General features: G+C 38.5%; 4 protein-coding genes across 5 annotated transcripts; 2 read left to right on the forward strand and 2 right to left on the reverse strand.

Moving 5' to 3' along the window:
• Positions 1–2: 2 nt before the first annotated feature.
• Positions 3–3,211, forward strand: LOC146463310 (uncharacterized). The gene is made up of 2 exons (XM_085084540.1): positions 3–672; positions 948–3,211. The coding sequence occupies exons 1-2, from the start codon at positions 72–74 to the stop codon at positions 1,403–1,405; spliced, it is 1,059 nt and encodes a 352-aa protein (XP_084940666.1). The 5' UTR covers positions 3–71; the 3' UTR covers positions 1,406–3,211.
• Positions 2,248–7,023, reverse strand: LOC146463311 (endoplasmic reticulum membrane protein complex subunit 7-like). Its single transcript, XM_085084541.1, has 4 exons — positions 6,824–7,023; positions 5,821–6,143; positions 4,182–4,262; positions 2,248–3,280 (listed from the first exon to the last, which is right to left on the reverse strand). The coding sequence occupies exons 1-4, from the start codon at positions 6,966–6,968 to the stop codon at positions 3,125–3,127; spliced, it is 705 nt and encodes a 234-aa protein (XP_084940667.1). The 5' UTR covers positions 6,969–7,023; the 3' UTR covers positions 2,248–3,124.
• Positions 7,024–7,129: 106 nt separating this feature from the next.
• LOC146463312 (glyoxalase domain-containing protein 5-like) lies at positions 7,130–9,389 on the forward strand. 2 transcript variants are annotated; one of them, XM_085084542.1, is made up of 2 exons: positions 7,130–7,337; positions 8,653–9,389. In XM_085084542.1, exons 1-2 carry the CDS (start codon positions 7,220–7,222, stop codon positions 9,084–9,086), a joined length of 552 nt encoding a protein of 183 aa, XP_084940668.1. In that variant the 5' UTR covers positions 7,130–7,219; the 3' UTR covers positions 9,087–9,389. The 2 variants fall into 2 exon arrangements, with proteins under 2 accessions (XP_084940668.1, XP_084940669.1); XM_085084543.1 differs by having other exon boundaries at positions 8,656–9,389.
• A 10-nt stretch (positions 9,390–9,399) lies between these two features.
• LOC146463313 (mitochondria-eating protein-like) lies at positions 9,400–15,230 on the reverse strand. Its single transcript, XM_085084539.1, has 9 exons — positions 14,520–15,230; positions 14,084–14,179; positions 13,557–13,661; positions 12,918–13,140; positions 12,159–12,329; positions 11,447–11,761; positions 10,671–10,767; positions 10,086–10,140; positions 9,400–9,748 (listed from the first exon to the last, which is right to left on the reverse strand). Exons 1-8 carry the CDS (start codon positions 14,912–14,914, stop codon positions 10,106–10,108), a joined length of 1,437 nt encoding a protein of 478 aa, XP_084940665.1. The 5' UTR covers positions 14,915–15,230; the 3' UTR covers positions 9,400–9,748; positions 10,086–10,105.
• Between the last annotated feature and the right edge of the window lie 330 nt (positions 15,231–15,560).

Genomic DNA, 15,560 nt, shown 5'->3' on the forward strand with positions numbered 1-15,560 from the left:
CTGACAGCCTGAATCATTGAGAAATGCGTAGCGACGCTGTAGAATACAGCTAAAAGCAAGGAACAATCAATATGGCCGCCGCTAAGTCGAAGCCTGTGCCACGAAAAGACAAAATTTGCGTTTGGACTCTCCCCGAAGGCACACAGCCTGCAATTCGTGTTCAAGTCGATGGAGGAAGAATTCGAGCAGAAGATCTCCTTGAAATAGTCGGAAAAACTCTAGAAATTTGCGCGAGCAGCTTACAATTTTTTGGACTCTTTCGAGGGCTCGAAACACCGACGAAAAAATACGGAAACGATGAAATAATCTACCTTCCTTGCCGGTACGTTATTTCAATTCAGAAGTGGTCATTTGATGTTCCGAGAGAGCAGAAATATCTGAAGACTGACGCGGGGGCTATGCGCTTACTTAGCATACAATGCGCTGAGGATATTAGATCGGGGAAGCTCAAACCCAAGCCTGAACACTTACCCCTTATACAAGAATACAGAAATCCTGCTTTTCCGTGCGACAAACAATATGTAGAGCTGTGCCAGAAGATGATGGGTTACGGTCATGTTCATCTGCATGAATGCACAGTTCAAAACGATTTGAAGGTGAAAGAAGCTCGGTTGAGCGAAGGAATGAAAGTGGATTTGGTTGCCTATAGGAGAGGATTGATGTTCAAAGCGGGTGAGTATTTATGAAGATCAACATTTTCCAGCATTTCCCCGAGCTTGCACATTTGATATGAAACATCTTCTACGCTAGTTCTGAGAATTTTGAGGTGCATTACACGATATGCGATAGGTTGGGTTCATTATTTTAATGATAAACTCACTCAAATGTAAGCCCCTCAAGTGTATGACGCTAAAACCCCTCTGATTCTGATTCCCTCAACAATTATTTTATGCACAAGATATAAGCTGCTAATTATTATTTTAATACATTCTTGCTACTCCCATCAGAAAAGACAACTTTTTTCGCTCCTTGGCGAAAGATCCGTCGCTGGTCACAAGCCCAAGGTGACAGCATTCACTTTGAGATTTACTTCACGGACGATCTGCGGTTTGAGTGGGTGGAGATCGAGACTGAGCAAGTCGCATACCTCATGTCTATCATCGCCGAATGTGTCTATCTCATGAAAAAAGATTATGAAGAGCCAGAAGACAAAAGAACCAGCTGGGCGAGCAGTATACGAAAGAAAAAGCTGACATGGAAACTGATAAAAAAGGAACTATTCGGCTCCAAGAAAAGCAAGGAGGAAAATGAAGATGGTGATGACGATGATGATGATGAGCCGTGTCAGGGGTTTGATAATCTGGAGGAAGAGGCATCAACTGATGGCGAAGGATCCAGTGATGACGAGGAAGGAGCAAAGGCTTTGTCGGCTTCCCGCCGCGGATCTCAGTACCTTTTTGGCTGAATAGGTCATTTGCAGTTGTCGTTTGGCTCTGTTTTGATGCTGCGACCGCCTTGTGACAAAAAATTGATTCAAAAGAACCGCGCTGCAAAACGGAGTAGTGGGTCACGAACTGTTTCCGCAGCAGCAATTAATAATGTGCAAGTTACACGAAAATAGACCTGTAAATAAAACTTTCTTCATGCAGAGCTATCCTTTTTTGTTCAGTAGTTAACAGTTTTTTCACCGGGCCTCGTTTCCAAATAAGCAAACTCAGAAACGGTTGTTTGTTTGTTTGTGTTTTTCTCCAGACTCTTGAGTACTCTTGGGTGAGCGCAAAGCACGACAATAGCTTACGGAGGTTAGAACCGACTCATTCACGAGCCAATACATGACTTACAGAGACGCTCCATATTCAATTGGGAAACTAACGCCCGAGTACTAAGATACAGGAGAAAAGACGAAGATCTGACATCCGAGACTGATTTCGCGACAATAACATCACAGGCAGGAGTCATGAGCTTGGCTCGAGGACTTAAAAGGAAAGAGTGCAGTTTAATGAACTCTTAAACACAGTGAGGACACCGCTCATTTTTTCCGAACCTGTAAGATAAAGCACTGGCTTGCCAAGCGTGCGTTGAACGTTCCCGTGACTAGTCCGATCCCTAAAAACTATTTTACATGTGACAATGTTCACGGTGGGGGTGCTACTTTGCACCAGACATTCCCCCCAATCGATACAAAATAGTTTGAAAATACTTCCCTGGTCTCCTGGGGAGAGAGAGTTGGCTTTGTCCCAGTGCCCTCTCTTCCTTGAGTTGTCCAGTAATCAGTTTCCTCCACACCGAGTCAATAGGAACATTCAGTCCACGTAAGCTTGTTTTTATTTTAAATAAACAAAACTGACGATCTTTCATTCAGATGATACAGTTCATAAAGCTATATTATTAAACGTCGAACAGTTGTTAGGTACAATTTAAATAAAATACACTCAAATTAGATTCGTGTAAGCTTCTCTTATTTCTGATGATGCATATTTCAATGAAATGTTACTGAGAACTGATCATTTCAGATAAATTACTGGAAGGTTTAGTCATTTGAGACATTGCAAACTTTCTAGTTTAAAGATAATGACCCAAGAACATGGTCTAACAATGATACACAATGTCACTAGTGCTTTTGTTTAATTGTAGCGTGACCTGAGAGACTGCAAATTGAAAGTTTGTGGTTTCCAAGATTGCAGGGTAAGTTTGAGCCTGTGGGTTATCCTGCAAAGAACCGATGTAACTGGAGGATGTTTTTAATCTGAAAAGAAGAAATCACAGGGGCAACACCAAATAATACAGTGTTCCTTGTACCAAACTTGGATTTTTTTTTTTTAATCATGAAGTGTGTTTTGCCATGATAAGCAACTCGGAACTTGCAAAATAGCCATTCCAAAGTGAATATGCAATGTGCAAGTGAAGAGCAGGCTAGGATTCCTGAAATAATTTTAAATAAATGTATTAATAAAAAAAAAGGCGTGTGCTCTTCAAAATTGTCTCCTTTAAAATACACAAGGAATTCGGCAGACAACTCGGTATTAAACGGGCAGATGTAAAGATGGATTTTAATTTTGAGTTAAAAACTATGAATTCTTCCATTCTCACTAAAACAATGAGGAAACTACGACAAAAAAGTATATTGTAATGCCAGTAATATTAACAGATATAAGTCATCCAATCACAAAATTTACAGTAACACTCAGCGCCTTCTTGGGCTTCCAACAATAGGCTTTTTTTGGGCCGTTTTACTGGTCGTTTTTTTCTTGATGCCAGAAGAGAAGTTCTTAGCAAACCAGTCTGAGATGTCGGGTAAATCCTTGGGCTGGTTAAACATGTTCATTGAAGACTGCATCTCCTGAAAGAAAGAGCAAAATTACAGCTCTTGGTAAGATAATGCATTCCTCTTTTAATAGGGTTTTACGATCACAGTTGAAGGGAGGGGTTCACATTTCAGCGCATGTGCATGGATCTAAATGCTTTTTTCTCTTTCTTATCAACTTTATGGCCTTAAAAATCCCACTCATATGAACTTCAGTAATCCCATTCTATAATTAGTCCAAGCAAAATGACTGATGACCAAAATTCACAGAAAATGCTAGTGGATTGTACTCATAATGTCGATATTGAACTTAGTGTTGACCCGTAGGATTTATTCCAAGGTTGATGGGTTTACAGTTATTTGCGGGCGAAATAACACAATCATATGAAAAAACTACCACCCGGGTTACCTATTCCCTTCTGAATGGTTCATAAACAACAAATTAAATTAAACAGGCTTGGGTCATAGCGAGCAAAGGAGAAAAAGTATTTTGATTCATGGACATGCGCAGAACCGTGAACCCCACCCTTTAAACTGACAACTGCAGTGTCAGTGTATTAACCTGAAGGAGATCTGTGGGGCTTCTCATTTAAATAAATAAATCAATTTTGTTTAACAAATGTGACACTTTACAGTCTGTTATGAGTGACAAACCTGTGACCCTCAGATTCTGGATCATATTGTAATTACGAAATGTTGGTTTTCGAGGAACAGGGAAAACCAGAGAACTGGGCAGAGAAAAACCTCTCGGAGCAAGGACGAGAACCAACAACAAACTCAACCCACATATGATGCTGACTCCAGGAATCAAACCTGGGCCGTATTGGTGGGAGGCGAGTGCTCTCACCATTACACCATCCCTGTTCCCCCAGACAATGTTAGACAGAGTTTGCGATTCAACTGGTTAAAATACAAATGGAATGGTTAATATTCCTACCTTTTGTGTCTCTGGATCCTGACTGTTTATCAGTTTTGGTAAAACTAACAGCAAAAGCAGTGGCAGTACCATCATCAAGACCTGAGATAATGGACAACAAAATTTATTCCTAACAATTTTTTCTTACTTGCAAGCAAAATACAGTCCATTACCAGTTACAGCTAAGCATGGACACAAGACAAAAAATACAATTATAATGCATAATGGTGGGTCAAACTTCAAATGTTTGGTGATATTGTAACTAAATTTCAAATTTCTTCATGGTATCCTGAAGCTAGTCTAGACAACAGTAGTCAACGGTGCACATGCTTATATAACATCATCACTGTTACAAATACGCTAATCTAAAACTTGTGTCAAACACCTTGATGTTAATTTTCATAGCGACATGTGAAGAGACATGGTAGTGTAATAGTAAACACATCAGGCTTTCAGTTGGATGTTTGGTCAGAGAATCAGCACTATCTTATTGTTTCACTAGACAAGAAACTCCACTCCAGTCCACTGGTACTTCATTATATCATAGTCCCACTGTACTTCTATATCTACCAGTTTTTCTGACACGGGGGTTAGATTTTTAACAAGGGAGGAACAGGATTTCCAAAGATTCTCCAACCACTTCCAAAAATTTCTGAAGATGACCAAAGATTTCAAAAAAATACCCAAAGATATTCTGAAAAATTTTGAAGTTCCCAAGAAATTGGTTTTGCCATGTTGTGAATGTCTAGTATGGTCACCAAACACAAATTTGTTCTCAGTGCTGTTGTTGCCAACAATTGGTGAACCATGGTTATAGTTTTCAATGTGTTTGAAAAGTGGGGCAGTTCAGTCTGTATACTAGCTTACATTTGTGTGCCAGGCATGAGAAATTTCTTTGTAAGCACGAGCTGGCATGAGATCAAAGTTTCTGATCCGCAGGCATGAGACTCATGCCATTGGTAGATATAATAATATTATTATACTGCTGGCTACAGAAATCGGTTAAGCTCCAGCCATATCGGCCACTTACATGAAGGCTCAATGTGTAACTTTATCTCTGGCAATACACTGGCCACTACATCACTGAGCCTTCAGCATGTACATATATCTTATTCGATGGTTTTACATATAATACGCGCGGATATTTTGCGAGTTGCGTAGTATTTTTCCGAGCCCCGAAGGGGCGAGGAAAAATACGAGCAATGAGCAAAATGTCCGCGAGTATTATATGTAAAACCATCGAATAAGAGATTTATTATTCCACTACAAAAAGATTTTGTTATTTTGGCTTCTCTGTTTTGGTAACAGTTTTCAAATGCACCCGGCATCAACTGTCCATCGGTATATGGCGCGTACGAATGATGTAAACAACACAGAAAGCCAGTTAAATGTCTTTAATTTGATTAGATAAAATGAAAAGATAAATGACAAGTGAAACTTGTTTTCGAGTCTGCATCGTTTCAAAAACTATTCTTCATCCAGTCCGGACATTGTTGCTCCTTTTTTCTGCCTTTTCCGTCCGTATTCGCTCTGTTGTAAACCGGTCAGTGTATTACGGTCTCATATTTTGCGCGTTCTCTTGACCTTATTTGGTGAAATGACATAATAGTGGAATAATAAAGTCAATTACATACTCCTTTTTTAACGTACTATAACTTACCATAGGATTGAAAAGCATATCAGTCACTTTCCACTTCTCACGTTTTTCAAAGAAGGGAGCAGACTCCTTAGATTTAAACTTCAGAGGGTAAGGGACTGTAACAACAGCTGAATTCTGAAGAAAGTTCACTTTTCTCGCTCTGATTTTGCCCTTTGCTCTACCACTGATGTCAACTCTCACTGGTTCAAACACGTTGTTTGGTGAAAGAACTTCTACTACATAAGAACCAGCAGGGATATCATTCACTGTGAAGCTGCCATCAGATTTAAGAAAACCAATATAGTTTCCACCATCTACAATGACTCTAGTTTGAGAAATCCAATCTGCAAAGAAAGGTGACAATGCTTATGTTTAAGATTCAGTTGACTGTTTGTAGTCCATTGGTGATTTTAATGTTAGTAGCTTCTCAGAAATTTTTTTGGCTGAAATATCTTATTATTTACATTTCCTAGAAAAAAGATATCTTTATAACCTCTGCTTTCTTACTGTTACAAGGAGCTGATTCAATAATTTTCCCAAAATTCTCTTCAAAAATTTATATTTTTAGACCTAAAATTGCTACTTAAAAACCTAACAGAGTATAAAATATGAGGATCATTATCCCTGAAATTATTTTGCCATTGGGGTTTCTCCCATTCACAGTTTTTCTGTAGTTGTGAGAGGAACACCCATTGGTAAAACACTGTGTTGAGATTTTAAGCTTAAGTTACATAACTGTACATTAAGCAACCTTGTGAGAAACATGGCAACTTATATATAAACAGCAAGCTTGCTGTCAAAGTACATGAATGTAAATTACTGGTCAGTAGCTTAAGTTATTGTACTTGAACAGTTACAATTTAGGATTCTTCGAGGCCACAGACTTAAAAGTTGGAACAACACAACGACGTTTAACGTTTAAATTTGAAAGATAAAGGATTACTAAGTAACTAACTAGTAAACAGTAAGAACTTAAGCTTAATTTAAGTTATAAGGCCAAGCTAAAAAAGTTGCACAACCTTACCGGATGGTTTAAAACCTTGAATCGTAATTTTGCCGTCGATTTTGTACCGTTCTGAAGACTCTTCCACATGGCTACAACTCGCTCGACGAGTGATTCGAAGAATAAATAATGTCAAATAAACCAATATTGTATACAAGTCTTTCATTTTCTCTACTTTAACTCAAAGATCGAGAATTAACACGAGAGTCAGGAAGATGGAGTCTAAATCTACCTTGTCTCCAGGCCTACTCTGCTTTCAAAATGGCGGCGAATTAGCTACCAGGCCGTATCGACCCAGAGCGGTACGCCTGGCGTAATTTGTGTTTTACCAAAATTTGCCTAAGATTGGCAGGTTCTCCGTATTTCCTTTGCCTGGGTGCCGCCAACGGTAGGTTTGGGATAACAAGAGAAGGCCGAATGATCAGAACATTCGGTGCGAGAAATTGCCGCTTGGTTTTGCTGCATTCGGTTCGTAAAGTGGACTGGCTTAGTTGTCGTGCATCGCGTAGATTGATGGATTTACCTCAGGATGAAGGTGGGTTTTCTTATGTTTTGTACTGTCTTTGTCTACACATCCGCCTGAATTTAGAGTTTCAGTATTTGTAGACAAATGCGCCTCAACCAGGCTTGCTGCAGTGGTTACGGCATAAAATACCATCAAATTTATGTATCAGTCAATTCCAAGCGCGATCATCCCCCCCCCCCGGGCAACCCCCGGGCATTTGACCCCTGTTCGGCTCCACATAGTGGGGCATTTGACGCGAATAGAAACCCGACCCATCGGGCATTTGACCCGTCGAAAAAATGTTGGTCAGCGGTCGCGTTTAAAAATGATTTGTATTCCATGTAAGCCATTTAATACTACCATAGAGAAGCGTTCCAACAATTATATCTGAGATTGTTTTTGGCATGGCGGGGTTACATATTGCCCTTCGCTTCTCATTTTCAGTGGTATGTCCAAGTTCCCTCAAGCTTCGTTCTCGCTTTGGTTGGCGTTCGAAGCTCGACTTGTTGGCATGTCTAGGTTTCATAACATAGTGTTTTTTTATTATTGTTCTTGTTATCACTGTTTTTTAACAAACCGTTCACAGTTCTACTTGTAATAGAAATATATATTCCTGAAGTGAATGTGCTTTACATTTTTTTTGTGATAAAGTTGCATGCTTTTAAATTTATAGGTAACCGTAAACGTAAATGCCCATTGTATTGCAACAAGAGATGATTATCATCCAGTTTATTTAATCAATGCGTAAACTATTTAACAAATCATGCAGTCAAATATTTTGCGAAAAATGGACACGTATTTGCAAACTTCATGTACATTTAATATAAAAAAAGCGAGTATCGGTACATATATCGTTCAACTCTCTGTTTGTTGAGTTTCGTATGTGATGTTATGCATTATCTTTAATAATAAATTGTTTTAATTTGTGAATGCATCAATTTCGTTGATTTTTATATAAATAGAGCTAGCGAATACAAAAAAAAAAACCAACGCGATGATTTTTCAGCCCCAACCAGTGGGGCATTTGACCTAGAAATCGGCCCATATAGCGGGGAATTTGATCAGGCATTTTTAAAAAAGTCAAATGCCCGGGGGTTTGCCCGGGGGGGGCATGATCGCTTTTGGAATTGACCTAGACATTATAATTATATATTTATCCTCCGCGCCGTGACCCTACCCTTCGCCACAGACGACGCAGACGCCATTAGTTTCATCTCTACCCTTAAAAAAATAGCCTTCCCAATCCGAGATGCAAATATTCTTCTTTAATACAACAAGAAGGTCAGCTTAGGCACCAATTTTTACGCACATTTTTATCAAGTTCTCTTGCATTCCCTTTTTGTAGCAGAAAAATGCAGATCTCAAGAACCGACTGAAAAATGCAAGAAATTCTCCATTTCTCATATTGACCACTTAGTGTTGACAGTTGAAGACATAGATGCCACTGTCAAATTCTACACCACAGTGCTCGGCATGGACAAGGTCACATTTGGCCAGGGAAGGATATCCCTGGCATTTGGAAATCAAAAGTTCAATTTGCATCAAAAAGGAAAAGAGTTTGAACCCAAAGCTGGAAACCCAACCCCAGGAGCTGTTGATATTTGCCTCATAACTGATGCGTCAATCCAAAGTGTCGCTGAGTATTTGAAAAATCTTGACATAACAGTAGAAGAAGGGCCAGTGCAAAGAACTGGAGCTAAAGGACCAATTACATCTGTTTATTTTAGAGATCCTGACAAGAATCTTATTGAGGTGGCCAATTATAATGTTCATAATTAAAATATGGGAAAATGAGATTCTCCAAAAAAATTGTATATGTACTAGGTGCTCATCGGTTGTTACTAAGACTGACTTTTTTGCCACAGTGTCTTAAACTAATTGTGGCTATCAAGAGACAGATGCAGTCATTGTTGCAGTGTGTGCTGCCAAGTGACGTTGGAAGCTGTTGCTAAGCAATGGTTATTAACTGTATAGCACTGTTGTTAAGCAACCGTATCTACCGATATCCTTTAAATCCTGTTTCAATCAGTTCTTGTTGAGCATGTATATTGACCCTTTCTCGAATCCCAAGGAAAGAATAATCACTCAACTTTTTTTATTTACTACATAATAATTCGTATTCCATTGATATATTGCAAAGCTATAATACTGCCCAAGTTTGTAAGAAACAGCATTTGCATGTGTAGATACATTTTAAGATATTTTACTCTTGCTGGTCCAAGGTATTTTAAACATTTACAAGTCATTTCCATAAAATATACGACAAATTTATAATTCGTAATGAAATAAAAGAGATTAATTGAGAAACACGAAATAACAAAATATGATAACTAGATAATTTGTGTTTATAATAGGAAGCAAAATGGTTTTATGAAATGGCAGCTGTATCTACTTGTTCATTCTCCTCAGAACATCAAGTTTAATAAATTCGGTCTTGTTATCTGAAAAATAAAAAAAATAAAAAAATAACAGCAGCTTTTTTAGAATGATGTAAAACTACAATCTGTTTGATGGGTTTTGTGTTTACTTCAAGGAATGTCATAATATGGTATGATTTCTTTACAGAAAATAGGGTATTGGAATAAACCCAGAGGTTTATAAAAAACAACACCAGCCTAGAATCATTCAGTGCAAATAATGTTGAAAATTATTGTATTTCACAAAATTCAGGCTTTATTTATCACATTCTTAACCTGACTTCTTTTTATTCACATTTGAAAGTAAACTAAAATGAAAACATTATTTAAAAATCACAAATATACTCATCAACTTACAGGCCTTCCACTGAGTCATTTGCATTATGGAGTGATCCTCTGTTTGTAACTCGAGTGATCTAAAAATAATTGTCAATAGCAGATTTTAGAAATGAAATTTAGATGAATGAGTGCTGAACCCCTTTCACAAATTTTTTACTCTATGGGAGAATGGGATGATCAATCGCGAATTATGCATTTCATGAATTCAGAGGATTTAAGGCAAAACGTTAGAAGTTAAGTATAATTAAGTTATCTACAATAAAAATATTCTGTTATCCAGTCAAAATTTAACGGAAGAACTGGAGACTAGACGTCGGCATATGGTTGCTGAATTTGCTCAAACGTCGCATTTCTATCGGATAATGTATCCTTCAAAACAAGTCGAAGGTGCAGCAAAAATTTCACAGTCGATTCAGAGAGCGATTTTCTGCCAATTTTGTATTTGAAGAAACTTAACAAAGAGTACGTTTGAACCAGGCATTCAGTAGTGACACAGTTATTTGAAAGTATCAGACCAAAGCCATGGACTTATTCAGTTCTAGGTGAAATTCATACAGTCAAGGAAGCTTCCCCTTGTTACGTTATGATTACGAGTTTGTTGTTTTACCACTCCAAGAAGATGACAGAGAACCAAAGCCAAGGTCGTAACTGGAAGGGCGAGAATACGGTTCCGCACTGCCTGGACGAGGAGTACTTGTTGTTACCTAGAAAGAAGAAAAAGAAAGATTAATACTGGATTGAACGTTTCAGTTATAGTGAGAGGATAAGAGCGTGCATAAAGAGAAATAATCAGGAAAATAACTCTGGATTTCATTATTTGAAATGATTAGCCTTAGAGTTGTAATTAGGTCGTCCATTGAGGGTGTCGAACCAGTTAGATAATCATACAGTATAGAAAAGTTACAGTTTTTTTCTGGGGAAATATCACCTCAAAACGTCGTGGCACTTGAAAACTAATTCCTTTTGTTCTCGGAGATGTAAATATGTCGTTTAATGAGCGAAATAAGGCCAGCTACATTTTCGAAAGGCCAAAAATAGCTCTTAAATTCTGTGAAGTTAAAGATTCTGTTCCCTAAAACTTACTGAGGCTAAAATTTTCCGAGCTGAAACATCCGAAAAGATCAACCTTTAAAATTTGATACTCGATAAATATACCGTTAAAAGGTCAGAAAACTATCGGGAAATACAGGAAACAGCATCTTAAGTATATTGCTTAAATGTTCTCGTTGGACAGCCCTGAAATCTAAGATGTAAATACGAAGCGAAGGTTTTGGTATACGTCAAAGATTCCTCCATTGAGGTCATTGAGACAGTTTTAATGCATTGATGGCAATACAAAATGAGCGGCAGGTTTAATTAGCACTCGCTGTTTTCGTAACAAACCTTTCTTGTCCTCGGTGATGGCAATCTCTTGGTGACCACCTCTCCCTTACAAATGACCTTTCCGTTCCTGATTAAAGCTGGCCACACAAAGTACTCAATGGTTGTTGCACTGAACTCAGAGTCGTACGTCCGTCTGTAACGAGTTTCGTTTATGACGTCACCCTCAAGTGCTGCGGGGAGGTCTATGGGAGGATCAAGGGCTACCAGGGTCCACGCCACTCGTAACACCTCACGGATGAAGGGCACAATAATTTTCTCGTTGCACGGAAGGTAGGGCGAGGTTGACGTGTTCCGATGCAATGATTTCGTTACATCCTACAACGTGACAAAATACTTAGGAAAGAAGGTTGATTGAATATAAAGAAACACTCCACTCAAATTGACTGACTGAAGTTGAATCGGATTCTGTTTCCTCTTTCAAAGTAAAACTGAGAAAAATTTGATCTTAATTTAGATGTTATTATTTTTTAATTTATTGTAATGACTGCTGATCACATGTATGAATCTTTTGTAAAGAAGGAGGCGTATATGGAAAGAAGAAGAAGAATTGTGATTAAATGAAGTTCATATGTTCTAATCATTTTTGAAAATTTTGTAAGAACGGTCTTCACTTAGTTAATGCCCGCTTTCCACCACGTCCCTGTTTTTTAGGTGCGCTGAAACGACATAACAAAGAAAATATTTTATAACAGCCATGCAAAGGATTTCTTACCGGAATTAAAGTCTCAATGTCATACAGTTCTGTGTTCTTTTTCATGTAATTCTCCACTAATTCATTAACTCTGCCCGACTCCTCCCCAATCCCCTGGTCGTTCGAATGCAAAGCTTGATTCATCCGGGACCTCATTTTGTGCTGTTCTAATTTGCTGACTGTGAAGCATTCCTGTTAAAAGAGAATTTTTTTTCTAATTCAACAAATGAAAACAACTCAATATATTTATAAAGCCAGCGTATAAATAAACTTTCCTTGAATTTCCACGCCATGTCATTTAGATGGAAAATGAGGGGTATCCGCCTTTTTGTCCCCGCGCAAGCTGCGGTGCTGCGTCGGAGGGGGAGTGGAAACGAATATTTAGTTTTATCGACTGAGCTGCCCTGGCGAAGGGCTAATGATCAAACATCAGCTCTCGGATTACTGCGGTGGCCAAAATATCTTATTAACTCAGCTGACAAACCCAAATATTGGTTTACCGAAAATTCGACGGAAATGGGCCATTTCCGAGTTGCTGTGAAACTCACTATGAAAGCGAGGCTAAGTGCAAAACTTTTCATATGAAAAGTAGTTTTGTTTGCATGTGAATGAAAACTAATTTTCATAACAAAAATTTTGCACTTAGCCTCGCTTTATTCTAGGAGCCCTAGAAGAAGTCCGTTTTTGCACCAGCTTAATTTCCATTTGCTTTTAACTCTAGCAAGTATACAAAAAAAGAACGTTAACTCCCGGCTCCCACACCTTGGCAGTATAAATTACCTCGACGATTAAGAACACAAGTCGTTCCGCGGCGGACCTATCAGGCATTCCCTTCAAAGCGTTTGTAATTTGCACTCTGTCGTTCTTGTACAACTCTTTGAACCGCTCTACTAGCTTGGCTGAGCGCAACTGTAATGGAACCACTCCGTTGGAAAATGCTGGTTTCGTCACCAGACGGACTGGTTCGGGCTCCGTTACAGTTTCCAAGATTTTCTTGTGTAGTCTAAAATTATAAAATCAGAAGTTTAGACAATTAAGCCAAAAGAAACATTGTTTCTCACAAACTGTAGCTGAGGTTTTTTTTTTTTTGTTTTTTTGTTTTTTGTTTTTGTTTTTTGTTTTTTTGCTAATCAAGTGTTTGCAGTAAAATGTTTTACGTAAAAATGCTGTCATTCTAAGGTCGATTGCTTGGACGTAGTTTAGATGAGGTCATCTTGCATGGCTAGTGAAAACCAGGACTTGAAAGTTTGATCTGTGATTGACGGCAAGGATTCATTTCCAGCATGCACGTCATCAAAATCTGAATCTGATAGCTCCTTTTGATTGGTTGTTAGCTGTGCACTGAGGGAGCCTAGGTAAAGAGGACTTACCTTGAATTCATTTTAAGTTGATGCACAATAACTTTCATGAAATACTTACCTTCCATGTAACTCGGAGTTTTCTCTCTTCAAGTCAAGAGTTTCTTTAGTTAGTTCTTTGATCTGGCACTCTCTGACCACGAGTTCGTTTTTGGCATGAGTTAACCTAAAATGTTAAAAATAATATTGCTACATGTCTGTGAGGCGTATTAAATTTATAAATGTTAAAACACAGATTTTCAATCAACATCAAAAATCGCACAGTGGCACTGAGTTAAAAGATAACTAACCATTTGCCTTCGTTTAGTGATTAAATTTACGCGAATATGAAGAATTTGAAAGTTTCTTTAATAAACAAGACTCTCTTTTTTCTCTCGACGTAATTCGTCAACTTTTCGTGGTTAAAAAACTCGTGAAAGACGCGAAAATGATGTCACGAAAAAGACTTTCCTGTTCAGCTGTCCGGTGTAACAGCACGTGCTCAGCGAAACAGTTGCTAAGCAACGTACAATAAACTCTGACCCTTTTGAGCGTCGCAATAATTGTCCGTTCGGAATTTTTATTTATTCGCAACTATTTATCACTTACTTTTTCCCTAATTCATCGATTTCTTGGTAGTTTCCTTGTTGATTTTCCTTCAACTGTCGTCGTAAAGCTCGCAGTTCGTCTTCAGCATCAGTTAGCCTAGACACATGTAGTACAAAGTAATATTTTGTATTTTTGTCCTTTATAATTAAAATACAGTAAGTTCATTTTTGAACTCATCAGCCCAGAGCACCATACTTTCCATTTTTAAGAAGCTAAATCATTCAGATTCACAATTCGCGCTTTGTTTTGTGTTTATCGGTGACTTCTCAGCGAGTTGCTGTGTTTACTTTGTTATTATTAACTATTAAAGGCTTATTCCTGTTTTGAGATTTGGAATAATAATGCCAGCTTAAAACATAAACCGAAAAGAAGAACTGTGTACATTATAAACACCAATGTCTTCACCAATGATGTCTTGCAAGGATGGCAGACTTACTTTATTTTCAGCTCCGCTGCTTCCACTTTAGAAGCACTCAAATCATCGTCCATTTTCTTCACAATTTCCTCGTATTTTTCCCTCACAGCTTCTACATCTTGTGTATTGATTCTTGCCGTGACAAAACCACCGCGAAGCCAAGGCACAAGTCGTTTTTTCAACGCTTCGCTTCCACCATAAACCCCTCCTTCGGAACAACACAACTCTAAAAGGTGAAACAGCTGCCCTTGAAGCTTAGCGTGTATTTCGATGAGCTCGCAGCAGAATGCAGTGTTTTCCTCGCAGCTATTGCGGTAGCTCGAGTCGAAAAAGGCTGTTAAATGTTCATGTAAAGTTTTAAAGTCCCCAGACGCAACGAAGCGACTGAGAAGTCCTATAAAAGTTGGTCCTGACATGCCGCTAAACAAACTAGGTTGTTGATCTAAAGCGTTGGAAAATTACACACTGTTGCAGTGCTAATGAACCTTGTAAGCGATCCTGTTCAGAGATTTTGTTACAACGAATCACGCATTCTATTCCAAAGTGCAAAAAGAGTGTCTTTGTGCGCTGGAAACGGGTGACGTTCTCAAGTAGTTTTCTCCGAGCACTTGTCACCTTAACACAAAACACCGGCGTTAATTACAGACGTGTTCATAAAACTTCACGCATACGATGCAATTACTTCCCTCTAATTCGCAGACATTGAATTTACAAGCTTTGCGGATAATTATTTCTCTTAAGTCTGCATTTATAATACCGACATGTAAAAGCGAATCAAGCCTTCAGTTTCAATAACGAATGACATGGTATGACATACACCTGTTTACTTGACACGCGCGGGAGTTTGTGTACTGTAAACATGAAGCCGTTATACACCTGCCATTCGTTAACGTTATAGAATTTTCGGTGTTTGGAAGATTTACGAGTATGCTTGCATGGGGTACTCTAGTTGCATTCTCCATTGTGTTCGCCACGCTTCAGATTTTTTGCTACCAGTTTTCCCTCGACCGGAACTCGGTGAGTACACTTCGTCTCGCAGGCTTAACAACGTCCCCTAATTTC

Source organism: Pavona decussata, unplaced genomic scaffold (genome assembly GCF_977016875.1).
Source record: "Pavona decussata unplaced genomic scaffold, jaPavDecu1.1 SCAFFOLD_179, whole genome shotgun sequence".
Taxonomy (NCBI): Eukaryota; Metazoa; Cnidaria; class Anthozoa; order Scleractinia; family Agariciidae; genus Pavona; species Pavona decussata.

Coding starts and splice junctions, on each gene's coding strand:
- LOC146463310 (XM_085084540.1), top strand. CDS start 72: ATGGCCGCCGCTAAGTCGAAGCCTGTGCCACGAAAAGACAAAATTTGC. Junction 673..947: donor AGGATTGATGTTCAAAGCGG/GTGAGTATTTAT, acceptor TACTCCCATCAG/AAAAGACAACTTTTTTCGCT.
- LOC146463313 (XM_085084539.1), bottom strand. CDS start 14,914: ATGTCAGGACCAACTTTTATAGGACTTCTCAGTCGCTTCGTTGCGTCT. Junction 13,662..14,083: donor ATCGATGAATTAGGGAAAAA/GTAAGTGATAAA, acceptor TTAACATTTTAG/GTTAACTCATGCCAAAAACG. Junction 10,141..10,670: donor TCTGTCATCTTCTTGGAGTG/GTAAAACAACAA, acceptor AATTATTTTTAG/ATCACTCGAGTTACAAACAG.
- LOC146463311 (XM_085084541.1), bottom strand. CDS start 6,968: ATGAAAGACTTGTATACAATATTGGTTTATTTGACATTATTTATTCTT. Junction 6,144..6,823: donor TCAAGGTTTTAAACCATCCG/GTAAGGTTGTGC, acceptor CTTTCTTTGCAG/ATTGGATTTCTCAAACTAGA. Junction 3,281..4,181: donor AGGATCCAGAGACACAAAAG/GTAGGAATATTA, acceptor TCTTTCTTTCAG/GAGATGCAGTCTTCAATGAA.
- LOC146463312 (XM_085084542.1), top strand. CDS start 7,220: ATGATCAGAACATTCGGTGCGAGAAATTGCCGCTTGGTTTTGCTGCAT. Junction 7,338..8,652: donor GGATTTACCTCAGGATGAAG/GTGGGTTTTCTT, acceptor CCCTTTTTGTAG/CAGAAAAATGCAGATCTCAA.